This window comes from Oryctolagus cuniculus, chromosome 16 (genome assembly GCF_964237555.1).
Source record: "Oryctolagus cuniculus chromosome 16, mOryCun1.1, whole genome shotgun sequence".
Classification (NCBI taxonomy): Eukaryota; Metazoa; Chordata; class Mammalia; order Lagomorpha; family Leporidae; genus Oryctolagus; species Oryctolagus cuniculus.
In genome coordinates, this window is record NC_091447.1 from 48,351,808 (window position 1) to 48,372,502 (window position 20,695).

General features: G+C 41.3%; 1 protein-coding gene across 2 annotated transcripts in view; it reads left to right on the forward strand.

Moving 5' to 3' along the window:
• Positions 1-20,695, forward strand: part of ELAPOR2 (endosome-lysosome associated apoptosis and autophagy regulator family member 2) — a 200,958-nt gene that overhangs the window by 173,944 nt on the left and 6,319 nt on the right. For both annotated transcript variants that reach the window (XM_002713858.5, XM_051853011.2), the window contains 3 exons: positions 9,535-9,661; positions 13,444-13,622; positions 14,576-14,741. In XM_002713858.5, the coding sequence (XP_002713904.1) occupies positions 9,535-9,661; positions 13,444-13,622; positions 14,576-14,741 (472 nt within the window). The remainder of the gene's footprint in view (positions 1-9,534; positions 9,662-13,443; positions 13,623-14,575; positions 14,742-20,695) is intronic.

Here is a 20,695-nt window from a genome sequence, read left to right on the forward strand (position 1 = left end):
CCAGCATTTCTCTTATGCATATTTTAGAATCTTTTCTTTATGTTTTACTGTGGTGAGTTTTATTACAATGTGTTATGTTGAAGATCTTTTCTGGTCATGTTTGTTAGGAGTTCTGTGTGCTTCCTCTACTTGGACATCCATTTCTTTCTCAAATTGGGAAAGTTTCTGTAATGTTTAGACTGAAAAGGTTAATCTCTTCTCTATTTCCATGTTTCAGGAACTCCTAAGACCCATATGTTGGGTTGTTTGATAGTACCCCATAAATCTCCAACACCATTTTTTAGTTTTCTATTTTCTTTTTATTTTTTGGTCCGATTGTAAAATTTTCAGAAATTGGTCTTCTACATCAGATATTCTTTCTTTTGCCTCAACAAGTCTGAATTTTTTAAGTGTTCCATTGAATTCTTTATTATTATTCTTTATTTCTAATATTTCATTTTCATTTCCCTTTAAAATCGTAATTTCATGTCTTGTATGGATTTCTTTAACTCATGGATTTGCTTCTGATTACTTTTAAGTAATCTTATGATCAATTTTTTGAATTCCACTTCTGGCATTTCTGTAATCTCTTTGTTTTCACATTCTAGTATTGAAATGTTGTTGTGTTCTTTGGAGGCGTCATATTGCCTTCCTTATTCTTGTTTATTGAATTGCTGTGTTTATTTTTAGCATTTGTGCATTTGTGGAGATACTAGATCCCCCCCCCCCCCCCGCTGTGATGGCTTTTATCTTTGGACTATGTCTCTGTGGATTAGTGGAGTGCCGCTTTTTCAGTGAATACCCTGAGGTGTGTGCTGGGTGTGACCAGGAAGCTTCATTCAGTGCTTCAGGGTGAGGGGAGTGTCCAAGGTGACACCCAAACTGGGCATGATAAATCTCCTCTCCTCTTTTTTTTTTTTTTATTAAGGGGGGAGGTTTCTTCAGCTCTGTTGACATAGTCTCATGCTCACCTCCTCTCCTCCAAGGAGACCTATGCATAGTCATTAGCCCCAGTTAGTATATTTGTTTGCTCTGCCACAGGAACAGCACAAAGTCTCCGTATAGTCCTTTGTATGAGCACAGATCTCACAACAATGGCCCTCACCAGGAAATCAGTGAGCTCCAAGTGTGTGGAGCTGCCCACAGTGACTGTTCAAAGTCCTAGCCACACCCTGTGCCCTCCCATGTAGCCAGTGTTTTCACAGTCCTAGCACACAAGGCTCCCACAGTCACAAGTACCCACATCCCTGTCAGTTCCTCTGCCAGACTCCGGCATCTCCTCTCAGCTGGCTGCTGGCATGCAGACATGCGCTGGCACAGCTGTTAGTATGTCCAAAATGGCACCTGCCCCCTCTCTGCTAGTTACAGGATGTCAGTGCCAGTTGGTCAGGGATAGAGAAATATGGCCTCTTTTTTTCCCTCTAGGTTGCCAGGTGTACTGTCCCCCATAGGGCTCCAAGCTGGACTCATGCCAGGCTCTTCCTGCAGCTTTATTGCCAGTGACTTAGGATGCTAAAGTCTGGTCCCACCTCACTCTCCAGAGCTGGTGCTGAGGTTCGCAGCTGCTGGGGTCCTGAGTCGTGTGCATCCACACCTTCCATGTAGATCTACAGTGTCCTTATAATTTGTGTGGAGTATTCTTTGCCATTTTCTCCCTAACTCTTTCTTGAGATTGCATTCTCTCTACGTTTTTTTTAAAACTATCTTCTAGACTAGAGCAGTAAGCACCCTCCCTATTCTACCATCTTCCCAAGTCCTCCCAGGTATGGTTCTAAGAAGATAATTGTACTTCCCTCCCTTCCTTTCCCCCTCCCTCAATACCCCTACTCCATTCCATTTTTTTCTTTATTTTTTTTACAAAGACATGCTTCCAATCCACTCTATAATCATGAACTTAATTGACCACTAACCATAATATCCAATAAATGAAAAGTAGCAAGACCACAGTTTCATGGGAGAATAAACAAGGACTAAAAACAACAATCATATCACAATATGTCCATTTCATTCCCATACTTTTTTGGTATTCTATATTAACTGCTGCATATCAGAGAAAACATGATATTTGTCTTTTAGGGACTGGATTATTTCACTAAGTATAATTGTTTCCAGTTGCATTCATTTTATTGCAAAATACAGGATTTCATTCTTTTTTTATTGCTGAGTAGTGTTTCAATACCACAGTTTCTTTATCCAGTCATCAGTTGATGGACATCTCAGTTGATTCTGTATCTTAGCTATTGAGAATTGAGCTGCCATAAATGTGAGGGTACAGGTAACTCTTTCATATGCTGATTTAATTTTCTTTGGGTAAATTCCCAGAAGTGAGTCATATGTTAGATCTATTTTCAGATTTCTAAGGAATCTCTATACTGTCTTCCATAATGGTTGTACTAGTTGACATTCCCACCACCAGTGGATTAGGGCACCTTTTCCCCCATATCCTTGCCAGAATTTATTATTTTTTTTTTAAATTTTTTTTAATTTTTGGGTAATAGCCATTCTAACTGAGGTGAGGTGAGACCTCATTGTGGTTTTTATTTGCATTTTCCTCAAGGCTAGTGATCTTGAGCATCTTTTCATGTGTCTGTTGGCCATTTGAATTTCTATTTTTTTAGATTTATTTATTTTACTTGAAAGTTAGAGTTACACACAGAGAGGAGAGGCAGAGAGAGAGAGAGAGAGAGTGTGTGTTAGGTCATCCATCCGCTGGTTCATTCCCAACTGGCTGCAATGGCCGGAGCTGAGACTATCCAAAGCCAGGAGCCAGGAGCTTCCTCTGAGTCTCCCATGAGGGTTCAGGAGCCCATAGGCCATAGCAGAGAGCTGGATCAGAAGTGGATCAGCTGGGTCTTGAACTGGTGCCCATATGGGATGCTGGCACTGCAGGCGGTGGCTTTACCTGTTATGCCACAGTGCCAGCCTCCATTTGAATTTCATCCTTTGAAAAATTCCTGTTCATGTCCTTTGCCCGTTTCTTAACTGGATTATTTGTTTTGTTTTTGAGTTTCTTGAGCTCTTCATAGATTATGAATTTCAATCCTTTATCATTTTCATAGTTTGCAGATATTTTCTCCCATTCTGTCAGTTGCTTCTTCACATTTATTGAGCTATTTTTTATATCAAACCTTAACAAGATAATTCTTCTATCTTCCCAAGAAAAAGCTTGTTTTTTTTCATCCTATAAAACGTCTCTTTGTCAAAAAAGATGAAGTAGAAAATAGTTTGGGGATGTGAGATCTGAGCTGGAAAGATTATATGTTTTGCTAAATGATCAGAAAAAGTATAATTAGTTTTAAAGTTGCAAATTATTTTTATGCAAATAATAATTGTATTCTTGGAGAATTTTTAAATTGTTCATTCAATTTTTTCCTTTTTTTTTTTGGACAGGCAGTTAGACAGTGAGAGACAGAGAGAAAGAGAGAAAGGTCTTCCTTTTCTGTTGGTTCACCCCCCAATGGCCGCTATGGCTGGCTTGCTGTGGCTGGTGCACTGCACCTATCCAAAGCCAGGAGCCAGGTGCTTCCTCCTGGTAGGTGCAGGTCCCAAGCACTTGGGCCATCCTCCACTGCCTTCCTGGGCCACAGCAGAGACCTGGACTGGAAGAGGAGCAACTGGGACAGAATCCGGCACCCCAACTGGGACTAGAACCTGGGGTGCTGGCATCGCAGGCGGAGGATTAGCCTAGTGAGCCACGGTGCCGACCTGTTTATTCAGTTTTTAAAAGGAAGAATTTTGAGTTGCTTTTATCAATTTAGTAGATGGAAAGTAGGGGAATATTTTATGTGGCATAGTTTTCTGTGTTGTGCTTGCCTTTTTTTAAGCTCTCCTTTTTGTTTACTTGCAAGTTGATTATTTTATGTTGACATAAACTTGTGTGCATATACTGTGTTGACATGATATTTGATGTATACACACACACACACACACACACATTGTGGTGTGACTAAATCTGGCTAATTACAAATGGTTATTTTGTGATGAGATTTTACAGAGAACACCATATCCAGCTCAACTTAGTATTTTCAGTATTTTTTTTCTTCCTCCTTCCCTCCCTCCTTTTCTTCCTCCCTCCCTCCCTTCTTCCCTTCCTCCCTTCCATCTTTCCTTCCTTCCTCCCTTCCTCCCTCCCTCCCTTCCTCCCTCCCTTCCTCCCTCCCTTCCTTCCTCCCTTCCTCCCTTCCTCCCTCCCTTCCTCTCTCCCTCCCCATCCCTGATTTATTTATTTACTTGTTTTTTTGAGAGACAGAGACAGAAGGAACTTTTTCTTTCACTGGTTTATTCCCCAAATGCTGCAGCAGCCAAGGATCGACCAGGCTGAGGTTAGGAACCAGTACTTCAGCTGGGGTCTAGCATGATGGGGCAGGGTTCCAACTTCTTGAACTGTCACCTGCTTCTTCCGGGGTGTGTATTAGCAGGAAACTGAAATTTGATGTAGACTCAGGACTTGAAACCAGACCCTCCGATATGGAATGTAGGTATCCCCAGTGGCATTTTGACTGCTGTGCCAAAAGCCCGCCCCGGCATTTTTCATGTATATCAACTATAGTCGCCATTTTGTACAACAAATCTTTTTCTTTGTTTCTTATTCTGAATGTGCTTATTACTTCCTTTTTGCCAACAGAGAAATTAAGGCTGATAAGAGTTAAGCCATTTTCCTAAAGAGTTGCCATTCACTGTTATTCTCAGCTGTGACACATAATGCTGTGCTTCTGTTACAGTGTGTTATGCAAAGCATTGCTTTGATTTGCAACCCACCCATGTCTGCTTAGTCTATAGAACACACACACTTTGGAAAGATAGGAATGTAAAAATGTCAATTTTTAGGAACATAGTATTTTTAGTGATTATATTCTAGGGTACCTTGAAATAACATTTAGTTAACTAAAACTGAAATTTATTGGAAGGCTGAAAATGTAGACCATTTATCATTAGAAAGACATTGAAAACAATTTGAGTTGTGTTTTAAGTTTATTATTATTGTTTTTTACTGTCTTTTTGCTGTTACATATTTCGGGACCCTTGTATTTAGCATCAGCAAAAGTCTGCAGGGAGTTTCCAGGGAAGAGTATGTGTTTATGTGGCTTGGTATAAGGGAGCTGGATGCATTGTAGAAAAATTAAGGGAACAATTCTCCCCCTAATTTTTAATGAATTCACGAACAAAGCAGCCATTCTCATTAGAACCTTTACCAGTAGCTTCTGGCAGTCAGGATTGTCTATACAGCATTCTGAGTTCTGAGCCATGAGGTGTTCATCTGTTCCTAAAATGAAAGAGTAAGTTGATATAATAGGCTCACCCACCAGAAAGCAGAGTTTCAAAAAGTCTCCATCAGGGGCTGGCATCATGGTTTAGTAGGTTAAGCCTCTACTTGTGCTGACGGCAGCCCATATTGGAGTGCTGGTTTGAGTCTCAGCTACTCCGCTGCTCATCTAGCTCCATGCAAATGTGCCTGAGAAAGCAGTGAAGGATCACCCAAGTTCTTGGCCTCTACTGACCACATGGGAAACCTGGATGTAGTTCCAGACTCCTGGCTCAGCTCTAGGTGTGCAGCTTTTTGGGGAGTGAACCAGTGGATGGAAGAGCTCTTTCTTTCTGTCTCTCACTTTTTTTGGTTAATCCTGGGAGACTGCCTGCCTAGCCCTTGCAAGAGGTTAAGAGGGCATGGCACACCATGCCCCCCCACCCCGGAAAAACCCTGGTAATGGCTCAGTACAGTGGGACCCCCACACATGACCTGGATGCTGGCAGGTGGCAGGGACTCCAGGCATATTTCCCCTGCCCCCACTTCTTGTTGAAGGGCCTTGTAATTGTCAACTAGGTAAACAGCTCCTGGGTGTGGCCCAGACCCATAAAGACCACCTGGAAGGCAACATAGACTACATGACCTTCAAGCTGATTGGAGAAATGTAGAGGTGCCAGTATCTGCTTTATCCAGTAGAAGTAGTGTTGCTACCCTGAGCTAGCTATGCCCCTCTGCCTGCACTTTGAAAGCTTGTGCCTGATTGTTAATGAATGGACATGTTCACTGAAACTGTCTCTGGTGCTTCTTGTTGAAAAATGCTGTCACCCTACCATCCTGACAGTGTGGGCCTCGCAGGATGAGTCCATAGCTCTGCCTTTCAAATAAATAAAAATAAAGCCTTTTTAAAAAGTCTCTCTCGGACCCTATCTTTTGGTTGGTTCAGTGTGATCCCGCCTTTGTCTAAGTTCTTCTGTCATTTGTAACGTGGTGAAGGTTGCTGCCCCTGGAAGTGTACTAAGACAAAGGAGACCAGGATTGCAAAGTCCTTTGTATTGCTGAGCTGTGTGTTGGCCTGTGTGTTCACTTTAGACAATTGTGTGGTCATATCTTTACTCTCTAGAAGTCCCTTGTGCTGGGCATTATTCTTTTCTCTAAAGTCCCTTGCCCAAACCTGTTACCTCAGACAGAAATCACACCTCCTTAATATATAGGGCCTTCTACCAGCCACATCCTGCCTGCGTGCACAGTAACCCCTTGATACTGATACCAGCAACAACCCACATGTACTTCTGCACCGTTCGTCACACCAGTTCATCTCTCTGCACTTCATCTCTGTTTTCTCCCTTTGTTCTGGCCGATTCCTGTTGAATATCCCAGACTCGTTTACTAGTTATCACTTCCACCGCCACGCCTTTCCAGAACTTCTTTTGTCATTATTTAGGTCTCTCTTTTAAACTTTTTATTACTTATTTTTAAGAATTTTTGGTTTATGTAGCACTTTTTTATGCAATATTTTAACACTGATATATGGTGAAAACTGACAGACCAGGCAATTAGCCTTTCTGTCTCCTTATCTTTGTGTTTAGAGCCTACCAGCTGCTGCCTTCCAGTGCATAATACGTTATTGTAAAGCACAGTCACCCCACTGTGCTATGGAACAAAAGAACCTGCTACTTCTGTCTTATTGTGTTTTGTACCTGTTGCCCAACCTCCCTCCTGTCTCCTCCACCCTTCTTTCTCACACACCTTTCCCAACCTAGGTGTCTGTCAGTGGATGAATGGATAAAGAAAGTGTGCTATATATAATATCCAATAATATGGAATATTATTCAGTCACAGAAATGAATGATATTCTGTCATTTACAACAGAATAGATGGAAATGGAAGTCATTATATTAGTGACAGAAGCCAAACAGACATTATACTGCGTGTTCTCTCTCATGAGTGACAGTGAAAAAAAAAAGTCAATCTGAAAAAAAAGTCAAATCACTTTAAAAAGTGATTTCCTTTAAATTAAAAAAAAACAGCATTATACAGATATAATTTACATACCATGCAATTCACCCATTTAAACTTTTTTTTTTTTTTTTTTGACAGGCAGAGTGGACAGTGAGAGAGAGAGACAGAAAGGTCTTCCTTTGCCGTTGGTTCACCCTCCAATGGCTGCCACGGCCGGCGTGCTGCAGCCAGCGCATCACGCTGATCTGAAGCCAGGAGCCAGGTACTTATCCTGGTCTCCCATGGGGTGCAGGGCCCAAGCACTTGGGCCATCCTCCACTGCACTCCCTGGCCACAGCAGAGAGCTGGCCTGGAAGAGGGGCAACCGGGACAGAATCCGGCGCCCCGACCGGGACTAGAACCCGGTGTGCCGGCGCTGCAAGGCGGAGGATTAGCCTAGTGAGCCACGGCGCCGGCACAATTCACCCATTTAAAACATACAATTCAGTGTTTTTATGTTTCTTAACATTTTTTTAAAGATTTATTTATTTGAAAGGTGAAGTTACAGAGAGGCAGAGGCACAGGAGAGAGAGAGAGAGAGAGAGAGAGAAACAGAGGTCTTCCATCTGCTGTTTCACTCCCCAAATGGCCACACAATGGCTGGAATTGGGCCAGTCTGAAACTAGGAGCCAGGAGCTTCTTCCGGGTCTCCCACACAGGTGCAGGGGCCCAAGGACTTGAGGCATCTTCTACTGCCTTCCCAGGCCATAATAGAGAGCTGGATCGGAAGTGAAGCAGCTGGGACTCAAACTGGCACCCATATGGGATGCTGTAGGCAGCAGCTTTACCCACTACGCCACAGCACCAGCCGCACAATTCAGTGTTATTAATGTATTTGCAGGGGATTTGTGCTGTGGCCTAGTAGGTTAAGCCTCCGCCCGTGGCACCAGCATCCCATATGGGTGCCAGTTTGAGTCCCAGCTGCTCCACTTCTAATCCAGTTCCCTGCTAGTGTACCTAGGAAAGCAGCAGAGCATGGCCCAAGTGCTTGAGCCCCTGCACCCATGTGGGAGACCCAGATGAAGCTCCTGGCTCCTGGCTTCAGATTGGCCTATGTCCAGCTGTTGCAGCCATTTGGGGAGTGAACCAGCAGTTGGAAGACCTCTCTTTTCTGTCTCTTCCTCTCTCTGTCTATAACTGTACCTCTCAAATAAATAAATATTTAAAAAATGTGTTCACAGATGAGTACAAATATCACCACATTCAATTTTAGGATATTCCATCACCTCCGAAAGAAGCTCTGAACCCTTTGGCTATCACCTCCCTATACTCTAGACCCCCTTCCAGTCCTGAACATCCACTAATCTACTGTGTCTCTACAGATTTCCCAATCCTGAGCTTTCATATGAATAGCATAATGTAATGTGTGGAATTCTTTTTTTTTTTTTTTTTGACAGGCAGAGTGGACAGTGAGAGAGAGAGACAGAGAGAAAGGTCTTCCTTTTGCCGTTGGTTCACCCTCCAATGGCCGCCGCGGCCGGCGTGCTGCGGCCGGCGCACCGCGCTGATCCGATGGCAGGAGCCAGGTGCTTTTCCTGGTCTCCCATGGGGTGCAGGGCCCAAGCACCTGGGCCATCCTCCACTGCACTCCCTGGCCACAGCAGAGAGCTGGCCTGGAAAAGGGGCAACCGGGACAGAATCCGGCGCCCTGACCGGGACTAGAACCCGGTGTGCCGGCGCCGCTAGGCAGAGGATTAGCCTAGTGAGCCGCGGCGCCGGCCTGTAATGTGTGGAATTCTGTGACTGCTTTTCTTGACTTAGCATATCGTCAGGGTATATCTAAGATGTCTTGAGTACTTGTAATGCATTCCTTTCCTTGGCTGAAAAACACGCCATTGTTCAGATATATTGCATTTTGTTTATCCATTCACCTGTTGATGAATGTCTGGGCTCTTTTCCACCTTCTAACTGTTATGAATAATGTTGCTGCAAACATTTATGTGCAGGTTTTTGTGTGGACATGTTTTTTTTTCCTCTTGGGAACAGACCTAGGAGTAGGTTCCCGGGTCATATGGTAACTCTGTGTTTAGTTGTTTGAGGAACTGCCAGGGTCTTCCAAAGCAGCCACGCTACTTTACATCCGCATCAGCAGTGTAGGAAGGTTCCAGATGTCCCTGCCCCCTCCTCCTCCTTGCAGTACTTGTTGTTAACTGCATTTCTAACTCCACACATCCTTGTGGATACAAAACGTTCTCTCATCCTGGTTTCATCTCTCTTAGATGTTGCTCCCCGTGTGTTTCCCTGATGTCCACATGGTACCCAGCCGGACTCAGCCGTTGCTTGGTGTGAACTGAGTGTGTTGTTTATTTCAGCCGGTGCCCGGCAGGAACCTGTGATGGGTGCACCTTCTATTTCCTGTGGGAGAGCGCTGAGGCTTGCCCTCTGTGCACACAGCATGACTACCACGAGATTGAGGGCGCTTGCAAGAGAGGCTTTCAGGTAAGGGCTGACCCAGCGAAGCAGAACTGTGTCACTGGAGAAGTAATTGGTTAATCTAGCATTACTCAGGTCACAAGCGTGGCTAAAGCTTCCAGTTCACTTGATGCTAATGTGATGCTAGTATGCTTTTATAATCCAGTCTGGTGACTAAACTGCCACATTCTGGGTTAGCTGCAGATGTGCACTGATGCTAAGGAAAATGAATCATGGCATGGCAGGGGAATTTTTGGCCAAAGATATTTACCTGGATTACAAAGACATGTCATGAAACAAACATAGGATTTATATAATGCAGTTATAAGTATAATTAAGATGGGGGCTTGTGTTTCAGGCCACATGAGACATGTCTAGAAAGTAAAACACATGCATATGTATAGAATCAACCTCTTCCTGCCGACTTTGCCATCACATGCTTGCCTATTTGTTGTTTGTTTTCTTCAAGCTGCAATTCTACTCTGTTTCTTTTTTGTATTTCACATATCATTAGAATTTCTCTTCTCATTAAATATTTTTTTGAAAACAAGATTTTTAGCTATTGACAGATATTCTATTATTTATTTAATTTGGGATTTGATACTTCCTCTGTTATATATTTGAGAAAAAGCTGAAAACATTGTTTTATTTTAATTTGCCTATATGAGAGTCAGAGAGAAGGAGAGGGAGAGGGAGGAAGAAAGAGAAAGAGAAAGAGAGAGGGAGTTAGAGAGAGAGAGAACAAACAAACGAACGAATGAACAGGGTTGTCTCCTGTTCCATTGGTTCACTTCAGAAATGCCAGGACAAAGCTGGGAGTACAGAACTCAGCCTGGGTCTCCCACATTTGTGGCAGGAACCCAAGTATTTGAGCTGTCACCTGCTGCCTCCTGGGGTCACATTGGCAGCCAGCTGGCATCAGAAGCAGAGCTGGGAGTAGAACCCATTGCTCTACTATGGGATGTGGGTGTCCCACGTGGAATCTCAATTGCTTGTCAGATGCCTGCCTCCCCCTCCTCCCAACCAGTGTCTTTACTGCTAGAATAAATGCCTGCAACCTATCATATTTAGATGTCAATCTTGAAGATATTTGTGAGATGACATTGAATACCAATTAGAAAAATAAGAATGTCGCTGCACAGTTCGTGCACCCCCCCTTAGTGAATCTCCTTGCAACTACAGACAAGTGGCTCTGATATGGGAGGCAGGCAAGGCCACCTTCAATCTCTGAATAAAACACTTCAGCGTCAGTTCCTTGAGCTCCATTGATCAGCGGCAACTTTTGCTGTGTTTTCTATTATGTTTCAGTGAATAAGGGTGGATTTCCTTGAATACTAAAGCTTCGTGATAGAAAAAAGTGATTGCAAAATGTTGCAATGGATATAATTTAGCTGTAACAATTTTTTTTATTAATTAATTAACTCATTTGTTAGAGAGAGACAGTCATCTTCCATATGCTGATTCACTTGCCAAATGCCCACAGCACCGGAGACTGGGCAGGGTGAAGCTAGGAACCAGGAGCTCAATCTGGGTCCCTTGAGAGAGTGTAGTGACCCTAGAATTTTCGCAGTCACCTACAGCTTTCCAGGGTGCTCATTTACAGGAAGCTGGAATGGAGATGGAGCTAGGACTTGATGCTAGGCACTCCAAAATATGGGATGCAAGCAGATGCCTAGCCCTTTTAAAAAATAGTTTAAAATTGATTTATATTTATGTATTTGAAAGACAGAGATGGATACAGAAAGAGAGAGAGAGGATCATTTAGTTTTTTAACCATTCTGCCCTTTTGGTCCTCTTTCTTGTTCCATCCTTACTTTTTCACTATATTCTGATTGTACATTTCCTCAGTTCTGTAAATATGTCAAAAACACCTGTGTATGAAGTTAAATTTATAGAATACAAGTCCTCCATGAATAGCTAATATAAACAGCTTCTGATAAAAGTGCTCTTATCAAATTGGATCTCAAAAAATCTATACCAGGTTCTGAGTGTGCATTAACTGTTATTTTTAAATGTCAAGCAGTAGTAAAGATTCAAAGAGATACTATCTTATCTCTAAGAAATGTTTTAAGATTTATCATTAAACTTATCTTAACCCTGTTTACAAAATACTACTACATGCTGTAAGAATAAAATTTTCAGCAGCAGTGTCACCCATTTTCTTGTTTTCAAAGGATATGAAGTTTGAATGAAGGGATAAGTCTTTCTAATTAATAATTATAGAATGACTAAGAAATTTCAGCAATAGTTTGATCTTTTATTCTTTGGTGCTATTTGAGAAGCTTATTTAAAAAGTAAGTGTTCCGGGTATGCAAGTCTCTTTTAAGATTTGAAGTGTTAAGATGTTGTTTGTTGTGAGTTTGTGATTGGATATTAGGGCTTGCTATTTCCATTGTGTGTGGTGCATTTGAAAAAAAACAAGTACACTCTTGCACAATCTTTTGTCTTGTTAGAATGCACTTCAAACAAAGTCAATACCTGATGACTGAAGCATAGATTTTTCTTTATTATTATTTGCACTTTATTATTATTATTTGCAACAGTCATATTTTCATTTCTAATCTCATTTTTAAATAAAAATAATGTTACTTACTTTAAATGCAATTCCTATACATTAAGTTTAATGAAAATATTAGAATTGTCATGTACTGAAAATTCAATCACAAATATCCTCTTCAAAAAATGTGCAGAAAGTTCTTACTGGAAACTTAATCGAACCTTTTTTCCAAAATAAATGAGAGTCTACTACACTTTCATGACTCACCGCAAGAATATATATATATATACACACACATATATATACCTATACACACACACACACACACACATATATAGTCATGAAGTCAAACATTAGGTTATATTGTTCTCTTATACTGTTGATAAAAAAGACCATCATTCAATAGAAAAATCTATTGAGACTCAGAAAGCAAACATTTTTGTTTGGGTCAAGTAATGTCAATGGATGTAAACTTTTTTTCTCCATGCCTACTGGTCTTTGTATCTGTTGATCTACATAAGGAACCATGCATAGCAGTTTGATTTTCCTTTCTTGATTGGCCTCATTTGATCTGTTTGTTTTTAAACATTGATGGTTGAGACCCAGTGTATTGATTGTATTGTTCACTAGTTAGTTGTAACTTAGCATTTTGAAAGCTCTAATTGCCCCAATCATGGGATTAAATCACACTCTGGGAGGACTTGAGTACCTGGTGTGGGTATTAGCGATCCAGAAAAACACTGTCCTTGTTTTGGCATTGGAATAAGGGAGCAGTCTGTGTATCTACCCCATACCAGACACAAAGCGCTACTGGCCCTGGCACATAATATGCCCTGGGTCAAGTCTTCTCTTTCACCAGGGAGAGGCTTGTTGGGGAAATGAACCTACACAATGGGAGAGAGGAAAGTGAAGGCCATTCCAATGAATTATATTAAGCACCCTAATATTTCATTCAAAAAGATTCTCAAGAGGTCAGGGATCATAAAAACACGAGGGAAGCAGCTCCAATGATGTGTCCAGATGGGATAATTTTTATTCCACAACTTCAGCTGATGTAGTGAGCTATTCTGATGCCTTCATTTGGTTTGTGTTTTCATTCATTATTTCCTGATTTATCCTCTTTTGTATCTCTTTTTTGTAGAGCTTCTGTTAAATGTATGCCTGGATCATCCTGTTAGCCCAGTATGAGTAAAAAATTAGCAAAATCCTTTCTTATCATACCTGAGAGCTTGACCTTGTAACAAATCTAGCTCCCACAACTGACTGTGGATATAATTATAATGTTATCTATGTTATCTGTGTTTTTTAAAAGGAAACCTTATATGTATGGAATGACCCCAAATGGTGCATCAAAGGAATTTCTTTGCCAGAGAAAAAATTGTCAACCTGTGAGACAGTTGACTTTTGGCTGAAAGTTGGTGCAGGGGTGGGAGCCTTCACAGCTGTTTTGCTGGTGGCTCTTACTTGCTACTTCTGGAAAAAGAATCAAAAGTAAGTAAGCACATTGGAATGATCATAGAGGAACTAGAGGGACCACCTGGTTTTGGGAACAAAAAATCTAATCATTATATCCAGTGGACACAAGCAGTCCTTCTATGGAGGGAGTTACAGCAAAGCAGAAAGCAAGCAGAAGAAATGATTGTTGCTCTGATGGTAGGAAAATCATAGAACATTGCAGGTCATTGAAACAGAACTGTTTATTACACAGCAAAGCACATTGGAGGCTTTCTGGTACTCAGGTGGGCGGGAGCAGAGCTGGTGTTGAAGGACAGATTGTCTGTGTCTGTTTTTCTTTTGATGACATCATGCTGTCTTCTTGCCCCACTTCTTCTTCTGTTTGCAAAGAAACAGACTAAGCATATAAGCAAACATTACTTTTATTTACTCCATGTCTCCAAGAATCTGGAATCGAGTACTGAGTCTACCCCCTGGATATATATTGACTTGTGATAGGACTTGGACCTTTTCAAATCTCAGGCTGTGGAAAAAATATATTATGTAGGGGTAAAGAATAAATCATATAGAGAGACAGTGAAGACTGAATCACTTTGCCTATCTGATATTCTTATTTTTGTGAATCAAACTTTGGAAAACCCAGTAGTGAACTGACTTCCAAATATTTATAAATTAAGAGAATGCATTCACATTGCAACGTTTTTTGTTTTAGTTTCAAAAAGTTTATCACAATTGAACAGTTGTCTGTGCAAAGTAATGGTAGATTTAAGTGTGTTGAACTGATTCTCTGTCGTCCTGGGAAGTGTTTGTATAAGATGGTTGATAAATGAGAACACATTTGCCGGTGCTGTTGGTGAAGGAAATTTGCTATGGGTCAACTACTACCAGACAATTGGATGAGCTGGCATTTGGCTACCAAAATAAGTACTAGTTTATATGAAAATAAGTTGTCACTGTATTATTTATTTATTTTGTTTACCATTACTTAGACTGGAGTACAAATATTCCAAGTTGGTAATGACGACTAACTCAAAAGAGTGTGAGCTCCCAGCTGCAGACAGCTGCGCTATTATGGAAGGAGAAGACAATGAAGAAGAGGTTGTGTATTCCAATAAACAGTCACTGCTGGGAAAACTCAAATCCTTGACCACAAAGGTGAGAGCGGAACTCTAATGTGGCATTACTGAGCAATCATGAACTAGGGAGCATTCATGAAAGCTGTGTCATTCAGCAGATTTACAGATCAGTGGGTGTTTATCCACAGAAGTACTCTTAGAGTGTGTGATGTAGTGATAAGACAGCATTGTTTTTATTGATTAGTGGAAACAGCCTTCAGTAAGGAGTTAAGGGACAAGTTTTTTATATACCACAGTGTGCAACTGTGTATAAGCTGTTTAAAAACTGGGATATCTGTATGTACTGATAAGTCCATGTACCCAAGATAAAGTGACAACAAGTAGACTGTATTTTTATTAAGTATACATTTATGTTATTATTTGTGGAGCAATTAACAGTAGCATTTTTTGGGACTAGTGAATTAATGGCAGTATATAGACTTGTGAATTCATACATTTCTGTAATATTTGAGTTTTCACAAATTAGTATGTTATTTTCTAAATTAGAAAGCAAAAAAATTTAATAAAACTTTCAGGTTCATCCATAATTTTTTGTTTTTATTTTACAAGATTGTTTTACCTGGAGGAAACAAAAGTTATATAAACTATTGAGAGACTTAATGTGACACATCAGGTGCCATCACGTTGTTGTCTTTGGAATGACTGCTCTCTCCAAAAATAACATGGAACCCTAAGCATTGTTTGAAAACACATTTTACTGAATTAGTTACCATTGACTTAAAACTCGTGAAATTACCGTGCTTCCTACTCAAGATTAAAAATAGGATGAAACAGAAGAATGAAAATGCATTGAAAATATTTATAGTAGGCTGGATGAATGACGAAGAATTAGAGTTATTTAGAAACCATTTTCTTTTATTCTCCTAATTTTGACAGATAAATATAGGAGAGTAAGAAGAATCTTCCATAAATGCTTATTTAATTTTTTCTTTTATTAATATGGTAAGGTATGATTGCTATGGAATAATAAATATGTACTGATTGTTGAGAGCTGAGAATTTTCCTATACTTGAAAGCCAACAAGTGAGTCTGCCACAGTTTCAGGGATACTTTATTTATTTCTAAAGATTTATTTTATTTATTGGAAAGACAGAGTTACAGAGAGAGGTAGAGCCAGAGAGAGAGTGAGTGCGAGAGAGAGTGAGTGCGAGAGAGAGAGAGAGAGAGAGAGAGAGGTTTTCCATCCGCTGGTTCACTCCCCAAATGACTGCCAATGGCCAGAGCTGAGCTGATCTGTAGCCAGGAGCCAGGAGCTTCTTGTAGGTCTCCAACATGGGTGCAGGGGCCCAAGGACTTGGGCCATCTCCACTGCTTTCCCAGGCCACAGCAGAGAGCTGGGTCAGATGTGGAGCAGCACCCACATGGGATACCAGCACTGCAGGCTGGGGCTTTAACCCACTGCATCACAGCATCAGCCCCTCATGGATACTTTAGCAGATGTAAGAGTCCTGATGAGAAACAAAGGACAGTTTGGTATTCACAGAGAAGTCCTAGCACTTATCCCAGTTCCCACGGGGTTATGAGCAGAGGAAATGATAACGCCTGATTGCCTCATAGGAAAGGAACCCAAAGTCTGGGAATTTGAGTCTTCAAAGTTGGCAGGAATCTTGCCCATCTTTACCTCCAAAGGGAGCTGTGGTCATTATTGTACTGGACAGGCAGCGTGCTATGGGAGGGCTATGGGAATAGTTGATTGATGTTTTTCTGGGACAAGAGCTGGGGGCATACTTTGCTCATTTTGATAGATTTCCCAGTAAGCTTAAGGGAAATGGCAATCAAATTATGATTACAACACGTGGTGGACACGGTAGAACCAAAGTCAGTTGCCTTGAAGACATTTGCAGCAGTGTGAGAGCCATACCAAGTGTTTTTCTTCTAGGAAGGAGACTCTGAGAAACAAGTGATCTTTCTTTTTTTGCTAAAGGTTTATTTATTTATTTGAAAGGTGGAGTTACAGAGAGGGAGTAGCAGAGGCAGAGAGGGAAATCTTCCATCCACTGGTTCCACAATGGCTAGAGCTGGACCATAGTGAAGCCAGGAGCCAAGAGCTTCATCTGGGTCTCCCACATGTGTGCAGGAGCCCAAGCATTTGGGCCATCTTCCACTGCTTTTCCAGACATATTAGCAGGCAGCTGGATCAGAAGTAGAGTGATTGGGGCTTGAACCAGCACTCACATGGGATGCTGGCAACACAGTCAGCTGCTTGACCCGCTATGTCACAGTGCCAGCTCCTGTGTACCCCATCTTTGCCTGTGTAGGCCATGGTAGGGGAACTAGGTTAGCAGTGCACTCAGTAAGTGGTCATTAACCCTTGTGATCTAGGATCATGATAATCTAACAAGATAACCACACAGGCAGATCAGAGCTATGTTTGAACCTCTTAGGACCCCTTCTGGCTCGGCTATGACTAGGACCCCTTCTGGCTCGGCTATGACTAGAGGTTTTACCCAAGTGGCCCTGGGCTTGCTGTTGGAGTAAATAATAGCATATCATGCCCAGCAAGAGTCATGCCGAGTTCTGGGTTTTCAGATAATTGTATTCAACCTTATATAAGATGTGTGTGTGCATCTGCACACACACACACACACACACATACACACACACATAGGAGAGCTTCAAAAAAGTTGATGGACAATGTGTATTAAGAAAAGATGTGTGCCTGACTTTGAAAATTTCTTTGCAGTAAACTTACCTTCTATTTCCATTTTTCACTGATGTTTTTAAGTACCTCTTGTGTATCTGTAATATATGTATAAAATATGTATATACTGTATAATGTCTAATTTCCCCTTTTCTGATCATGAAGTATTTAGTGACCAGAGTGCCTTACTGAAGTGTGTACCCCAGGAGGGGATGAGGGATATAGAGTCAGAAGTCCTCCTCAGTCACTTTCTGAGGAGGCTGTGTAACGCTCAGTGACAGTAGGAGGCATGAAAGGTCCATTGACTATCCCTACTCTCAGTCCATTTCTGTGTAGCTTTTTAAGGAAAAATTTGTACCATTGTCAAATTTCAAATGATCCATAAAACCACAAGCTTTATACAGATTTTTTTCCAAGAACCAAAATGGAGTGGCTAGAATTAGCTGGTCAGAGTGGAACAGCAGCACTATACCTGAACAGCTATCACCTGTGGTCAGATACTACCAGAAGCCCAAAGAAATGGTCCAAGGTAGGAGGTAGTCAGTTTGCCAGGGGGAAAACGGTCATTTCTTGACATGAGTCCCACGTGCCAGGTCTGCCATGCTGTGGCCACCCCCACTTCAGAAAAATAGTCCTTGACTGTGTGCTCAGTCTATGATGACAGATGCATTGCTGTATTGGGCAAAATGATGGATTCATGCAGTCTCTCTTACATAGACTGTATAAGGAGCTTGGTTGTGTTTGGGCATCATTTACATAGTTAGCACTTGGGTATCAAAGAGTCGAGGAACTTACGTGAAATCCTAACTCAGCCTTTTATTGCAGATGGCAGAGGAGTTAAGAATCACTCAGGTGTCTTACCAGTCCTTCTCTCCATGTGGCTCTTATTGGTCAGGGGAATCTCCTCCAGCCTTTGTGAGTCTAGGAAGTTCAAACATGACAAGTCCTGCCGTATATCCAGATGTAGAAGCAACAACACAGAGTCTTGAATGGGCATGTCATTCCCTCCCAAAGGTTACATTGTATCTATTCCTGATGCTAAACCAAGTGCAAACACCATCATTTGCACACCCCTCTTCTCCCACAGTATCAGATAGGGTGGTGACTTGGGTGCCTGCAACCAACAACATGTAAGTGACTAAGAACCCCTCTCCAGGGTTCCATAGCAGACACAGATATGTGTATGATCTCCAGTCCCTCTTGGTGACAGGACAATTTTGGTCCCTCTCCTACTCATCTTTCTCCTTGAAGCAGCTGAAAACAGGATAGAAGGGGAGGGAGGGAATAGGGTTCAGCAGGAGAGAGAATCTCTGTGACAGACTTTGCATCTGCATTTGTTTTCAAACAGTCCGTCTGCTGCGCATGAACCAACTACCAGTGTTGTTGGTTCATTCAGAGTCCTATATCTAATATCAAGTTTACCGTTACTGATACAATGTATTTCAGCCTTACAGAGCCCTTGACTCGGAGTGGCTGGATTGCTTTCTCTCTGGGGCTGTGGATGTTATGCCCTTGAGTTGGTTTACAAATTACATACTGACATATCATCTCCCTCTTCAAGAAAGAACACATCTTAAGCCAAAGTATTTCTTGCTCTATTGTCATACCATCTAAGTTAATGCCTGGTTTAAACTAAAGGATAGGGGAACTTTCCAGAATGGAATTGACCATACCAATTCATTTAGATTTCCCTGGATCAGTCTCATTCTCTACTGACATTCTTCCACTTTGTAAACCCAATCTGGGACAATGGATCCCAAATATTATTCATTGTCTCCTTAGTTTCCTATGGGAGTTGGTATCAGAGAAATCTTCCAGATAAAACCAAGGCTCTATTATTATAGTCAGGAGTCACTACAACTCTCTGAGAACTTTTTCCGTCATCTTTGAATGAATCTAAAATTAGTATGATAAATCCCAAAGGTGTTGCCCCTTAGCATGGGCCAGTAATTGACATTCTTTCTCAGCAATAATCCTGCCACATTTTCTCCAAAGTGAACCAGCCAAAATTCTCAAAACTCACCAGGATTTTATCCATAGTGGTTTAAATATTCTCCCATTTAATGCTCATTGTAGGTGCATGTCTCTGTAACTTGTTAGAAAGAAGGCAAAAACTTCTTTTCTGATCCTGATACATTTTAGCACTAGTAACTATTATGGTGCACAGCTGAGGCTCATTGCCTGGCCATTAAGGAAGCCGTCCTGCCCAGACAAGAATCAGTAACATCTCGGGCACTTTGGAGGCAGTACCCAGCCTGCAGCCACCTCCCAGTTCCTGTGCCTTACCAAGTGGTGAAGTGAGGAACATTTATTACCTTGTAAACCGTAAACTTCAGTCAACATCTTTGCTAACAATTCACGTGGAACCTTGGGAATTCTTTTTTTCATGCTGTTAAGGACTTTTTATGAAAAAATTTTTAAAGACAACAGATTTAATATAGTTCATAGATGCAATATTAAGGGTATAATGATAATTCCCTTCCTCCCTCTTTCATTTCCTTCCTTACTTCTTTCTTCTCTTTTCTTTCTTTTTTTAGTTTTTGAGAGAAAACACTTTTTAATTTACATTGTAGTCAAAGGCTTAATGCTCCATAAAATCAAACATTCAACAAGTAAAAATGCCATAGTTCAGCAAGAATATAGGCAAGGGCTAAAATTATAATCAAATGAAAATATTTCGATTTCATTATGTACAGAAAATTTTAAAATAGTCACAGATCTTTAAACCATTGGTTTGACAAAGAGGTAAAACAGTTTGATAAAACTGTTTGGGAGTTCTTGTTCCCTTAACGTCCCTTAAATCTTGTTAGCCAATTTGTGATGCTGTTATTCTTCCTCTCCTAGAAGGCCATGTCTTTTTCAGTTTTCTATCCTCATCAGCAGAGCAGTGAAGAACTCTGAAAGCTTCAAAATTTCACTCTACTTGCCAGCCAACAAAGTGACCTGCTGTGGCTTATGGACGCTATTTATAAGACCCGGGTCTTCTGGATCAGAGACAAACATAGTCTTTTATTCACAACAGTAGCAGTAGCCAAATTATCAACATTTATTTTGGTTTTTCTAAGCCTTACTGCCCACAAAAGAGAAGGACTAGATGACACTGGCGCAAACAGTGATTTGTGTTAGGGAAGAGGAACCCATAGCTTGGGGAACTGGAATCTTTTTTTTTTTTTTTTTTTAAGATTTATCTATTTATTAGAAAGGCAGAGTTACAGAGAGGCAGAGGCAGAGGCAGAGAGAGAGAGAGAGAGGTCTTCCATCTGTTGGTTCACTCCCCAGATGGCTGCGACAACCAGAGCTGGGCTGATCTGAAGCCAGGAGCCAGGAGCTTC